Below are 5,478 nucleotides of genomic sequence, written 5' to 3'. Positions count from 1 at the left end.
TAGAAATTTGACCACCACCCCCGGAAATATATTTCTCTCCCGGAAGCGGCTGTTTTGCTGAAGAAACCGTCGGCGAGAATCAAGTGGGGAGAATGAATGCCCCTCCGGCCTTCGAGTCCTTTTTACTCTTCGAAGGGGAGAAAAAGTCAGTGGGAGAGTGGAAAGGGGCGCGCGGGGGGGGGGGGTGAGGCAGCCAGAATCGACCCTCCTGGTTGGGGGGGGGAAGGTCTATGCTAGCCCCCTGTGTCTCAAACCCCTGCATAGGGTGACGGGGATGGGGAGAGCAAATGGGGCGGGGGGGGCTATTCGTGATGCCTTGAACTCCTAAAACAGGGATCCCCAAACTTGGCAGCTTTAAGACTTGTGGACTTCAACTCCCAGAATTCTCCAGCCAGCAGAGCTGGCTGGAGAATTCTGGGAGTTGAAGTCCACAAGTCTTAAAGCTGCCAAGTTTGAAGACCTCTGTCCTAAAAGAAAGATTTTCTTCATTTATTTAAAAACTTAAAGGCGGCTCGAATCAACCGCCTACCCTTAGAAGGGGTAGAAATACGAGGGCGAGTTTTTGCCAGAAGAAGCCCTCAGCTTTACTTGTTTGGCGTTTCTTAATTGAATTTTAATTTCTTCAATTCCTCAAGATCTTGAAAAAAAAAAAAACCAAACCAATGCCTGTGAAATAGGCTCATGCTAGATTTTAGAAAAAAAGGTCCCGATTGATCTCATCTCCTGTTGATTTCATGAGTGGCATCTGTATTGATGATATAGAATAGAATTATAATATAGATTTTTTTTTTTTTAATTGGCCAAGTGTGATTAGACCCACAAGGAATTTGTCTCGGTGCATATGCTCTCAGAGTAGCTAAAAGAAAAGATACATTTATGATGTTTTTAAAACAATCCATATGTTTTCTACATTGAATACTTTCTGAATGTTTGTTTCCTTTTACTTGCCAGACTAACCGGCCACCCTAAAATATATACTGCTCAAAAAAATAAAGGGAACACAAGCAGAAGACATCCGAGATCTGAATGAATGAAATAGCCTTATTAAATACTTTGTTCTTTACATACAGTAGTTTATACACTGCTCAAACAACTAAAGGGAACACAAAACTACTGTATGTAACGAACAAAGTTTTTAATAAGGCTATTTCATTCAGTCAGATCTCGGATGTCTTCTGCTTGTGTTCCCTTTATTTTTTTGAGCAGTGTATATCTTATCCAAATCCTAATCAGGTCCAACCCCATTTATTTATTTATTTTTGTGAGCAGATAAGCTTAGCTATATGCTGCCACCTGACTAGACATACTGGGCTTTGGAAATACATGTGCAAATCCTAAGAGCTCACCAACCTATTCACTTGGACTAGATGACCTCCAAGGTCCCTTCCAACTCTCTTATTCTGTGTTCTGGTATATTGCCTCTGGGAGATTTGTATATGTAAAATATTTTCCATACTTATTTCATTCCTTCCTGTTTATTTCATCCATTAGCTTTGATAGCCAAATAGGCTTCAGATTCTGCCTCAGCACACTCTTCTTCAATAAACAACTCAGTCCGAAGATCATTTAATACAATTTATTAGAGTCTAGGGAGATTCTCAGTCATCCAGGTTGTCCCAAAGATGCCTTTTATTCAGAAAGCCCAGTTGCTTCTTGAAAAAAAAAAGCACCTTTGGGACAATTTATTAGAGTACTCTGACAAAGGGGGGGGGGTTTCTATGAAATACAAGAGACCAAGAGAAACCTGGGACAAATCCTTGGAATATCTTTTATACACTTAGTACAGCAGAAAGCAATACAAAAGAAAAGTTGATTGGATGGAAAAAAAATCATCCTATCCAATTGCATCAGAAAGATTGACAGTTTGCTAAACATCCCATAATATTAAGCATGCCCATTTGAATGAGCATAGTTTTAAAAGTAAGAAAAAAAAAGTTAGCATGGGAAAAGAAGTCGCAGTCTCTTTGAATCTGTTGTAAAATGATAACAGTTGGCAGTCAGTTGAAATAGTACATAAAGCTGAATATCCATTTGTTATCTCTGCCTGAGAAAGTTCTTATCTTGCAGTTAGAAAGTTACAGAAATTTGATTGCTAAGGTAGAAAACGTCTGCATTCCATTCTACATTACAGGGTTATGATAAACTGTAAAAGAAAATATAGTATCACAAAACCCAATTTACAGTTGTGTGGCCCTCAGTTTCTTGATGATTTGTGAATGTATATATTGCATATTTTTCCAGTTTCCTCCTTTTGTTATATATTTGGCAGAACTATTCAAATTTTGTAAAGAGATCTGCTGTGTATGTTTTAGTTTATATTTTGCGTATTATGGCTTGGTATGTGCTGATTGATTTTCACCAGGTTTTAGGACTTGCTGGATTTTGTTTGCCCCCGAATAAATAATTAGAATATTTTCAAGTAGGAAATTGGGCTAGAAATATAAACAAACATCTTTGCATCCAAGCACTGTGTCTATTATTTTCTCTCTTATCTTTATTTTAAAAAGATATAGTGATTAAAATACTGGAGGAGACCCGGATTCTAATCCCCACTGATCCATGGAAGTTTTCTGGGAGCCAGTTCCTTTCTTAGTCCAGTCTATCACACAAGCAAGGTTGCAAAGAAAATTGGAAGAAGGAATACATGGACCCTGTCCAAAAAAATGGCAGTAATTGGGAAAAAATTGAAAAACAGATATTTATCTAATGAATAAAATGTTTTTGACAGGCTCTAAATGCTGCTTCCACTCTGAAATGGCTTTATAAAACAACTTCAATTTTGTGTCAAGGTAGCTTTATATACTTATAGTAAAGAGAGAGTTAGAATTAGGTTTTCCATTGAAAAGGACCGTGATTAGTTTCTGACTTGTCTATGCAGGTTTTCAAAAGTTCCTGCCAGAATCCTTGAAAGTTTTGGTCATAGCATGAACTATTTAGGCTGGATTAACATAATCTAGGTTTACATAAAACAGTTGTAACATTATTGCATGATTATCTATAAGAGAAGACTGCACAAGCTGGTGTTAATGTGACCCCACCCCCTTTTTTTTTCTCCTCTGATCTTTCTCATTGAAGGATTACAATAAATAAGGACACAAAAGTGCCAAATGCTTGTCTGTTTACAATCAACAAAGAAGACCACACTCTTGGGAATATAATCAAGTCGTGAGTAGCAATGATTTTTGTTCTTGCAAAATAAAGCTGATGAAAGAATGCAATTAAATTGGTCAACTACCAAGAAAACAGAGAAAAAATAGTGAAGTTTTTCAGTATCCCTAACAAATTTGCTTTTAAAACCCCAGAATATATACAGACCATGTGGAGAGGTGGTGTAATTTAAATATACAATGCAGTAATGAAGGACATACACCGTATTTTTCGGACTATAAGAGGGCACTGGTGTATAAGACGCACCAAGATTTTGAAGAGGCAAATAAGAAAAAAAAAACGTTTATGCCCTCCCCAGTCCCCAGGAGCACTCCGCAGGCCTCGCAAACCCTCTGCGCACCCCGTTTTTCACAAAAATGGAACAAGTGGGGCGGGGCTTTGGGAGGCCAAAAATGGCTGTATTCGGTGTATAAGATGCACCAACATTTCCACTCTCCTTTAGGGAAGGGGAAAGGTGCATCTTATACTCTGAAAAATATGGTATATTTAAACTCCCGCCCCCCTTTCGCTTAATTTCCTTTCCAGAATTTTCTGTTCCACAATATGCTAAAACTTTTCATGTTTAATCACACTCAATATGACCTTATTGCAGGGATCTCCAAACTTGGCAGCTTTAAGACTTGTGGACTTCAACTCCCAGAATTCTCCAGCCAACTATTCTGGTTGGAGAATTCTGGGAGTTGAAGCCCACAAGTCTTAAAGTTGCCAAGTTTGAAGACCTCTGCCTTATTAATTGGTTTTGTTTCTCTCTTTTCTAATGGGGCTTTTTTTCCCTTGAAATTTTGTAGAACCTTGCAAATTATTGGGCTCTTTCAGGACTAGTGAGTTCATTTCCTAATCAATGGATGGAGCTATTTTGGCTACAACAGAGCCAATGCTCAATGCAAACATACACACAATATATGCAATATGTAGAAAAGGGAAGAATGTTCATAGTTACCAAAACAGAAACTTTCTTTTCTAGTTGTTAAAAATGAACAACAAGAGACATATTTCTCTTTGCATTCTTATTGTATAGTTCCAAAGCTGTCTTGAAATGAACAGTGAGATTGATTGGCCCTTAGTCATCCAGCATCAGTTATAATTTTAACAATAAAATTTTGTCTGTTTTCCCCCAGGCAATTGTTGAAAGATCCTCAAGTGTTATTTGCAGGATACAAAGTCCCCCATCCCCTTGAACATAAAATAATAATTCGTGTTCAGACAACCCCTGATTACAGCCCTCAAGAAGCTTTTACCAACGCAATCACAGATCTTATCAGTGAGCTTTCTCTCCTTGAGGAGAGATTCCGGGTAAGTCAGCAGATCCTAACAATCACATGATTTGGGGGCTGAGAGCTGTTTGCCAAAGGCAGAATGATGAAACCTAAAGCTATGTCTGTGAATTAGGTGAGATATTTCAGTTCTGCTAAATACTTAAGTTTCATTGGGGGCTTTAATTATGCATCTACCCTTATAATAGCAAGATGGATTTTGGTGCTGAAATTTGAAACTTTTGGGATTGAGGCAGGTTAAGCCTTGTAGGAAGGCAGAATCGGAATTGTCACCCGTAAAATATTCAAGTATGAAATTGCTAGAGAATAAGGCATCAAGAAAATTGTGGGTAGTACCTTTTGATCTGAATAGGCTCCAAGATCCATCATCTATTCCCACCTCTAATGTCCTTTCTGACATTTCCATCAAATTGTGTTTCTGGGGCTTACCATGAATAATTAGGTACAGAGAAAGAGAGATGAAACAGTTGTGTTGACTTTTCAGATGTCTTGGTTTTCTGCGAAGTGTGAGAAAAATCTCAAGTATAAGAAAATGTTGCACCTTCTTTGATAATTTCACCAATGTGCCATTAATGATGGTGAATAATTAAATGGCTTATTATTTGTAAAAATAATAAAGGTGGACTATGAAGAAATACATTTTGTCTGGTTAGGTTGAGCTCGTGCATTTTGAAGTTCAGATAGACTTGGAATAATGGCAGCTCCTTTCTGCAACAAGGGAAACTTTCCTTACTACTTTTATAATCAGACCTTAAATAAAATTGTCGAGATTTTTATTTATTTATTTTTATTTTTCAGTTACCATGTGTTTATTTTTCTCTTAGGTTGCCATCAAAGACAAACAAGAAGGAATTGAGTAATGGTTATGTATATCAAATATATTTGTAAATAAAATTCATTTTTCAATGTAGTAGTCTACAAGAAATGTATTTATGATTACTTTGCTACTTCATAACCTCTAAGAAATTTCAATATAGGTCATTTACATGAAAGTTCAAGTTGGCTTATGTGATGGTTAATAAATTATACTTCTTAA

At 37.1% G+C, this 5,478-nt stretch overlaps 1 protein-coding gene across 1 annotated transcript; it reads left to right on the top strand.

Moving 5' to 3' along the window:
* Positions 1 to 5,478, top strand: POLR2J (RNA polymerase II subunit J). The gene is made up of 4 exons (XM_060693175.2): positions 1 to 145; positions 3,076 to 3,165; positions 4,287 to 4,461; positions 5,267 to 5,478. Exons 1-4 carry the CDS (start codon positions 93 to 95, stop codon positions 5,300 to 5,302), a joined length of 354 nt encoding a protein of 117 aa, XP_060549158.1. The 5' UTR covers positions 1 to 92; the 3' UTR covers positions 5,303 to 5,478.

Source organism: Pantherophis guttatus, chromosome 1, assembly GCF_059756535.1.
Source record: "Pantherophis guttatus breed Tessera chromosome 1, ASM5975653v1, whole genome shotgun sequence".
In the NCBI taxonomy this organism is placed as follows: domain Eukaryota; kingdom Metazoa; phylum Chordata; class Lepidosauria; order Squamata; family Colubridae; genus Pantherophis; species Pantherophis guttatus.
Note: the sequence above shows the minus strand (reverse complement) of the source record. Positions and strands in the feature narration are given on the sequence as shown.

Bases quoted from the DNA above. Each gene is read 5' to 3' on its own strand.
- POLR2J (XM_060693175.2), top strand. From the start codon at position 93: ATGAATGCCCCTCCGGCCTTCGAGTCCTTTTTACTCTTCGAAGGGGAG. The intron at 146-3,075 runs GTCAGTGGGAGA...TTCTCATTGAAG, and splicing joins CTCTTCGAAGGGGAGAAAAA to GATTACAATAAATAAGGACA. The intron at 3,166-4,286 runs GTGAGTAGCAAT...GTTTTCCCCCAG, and splicing joins CTTGGGAATATAATCAAGTC to GCAATTGTTGAAAGATCCTC.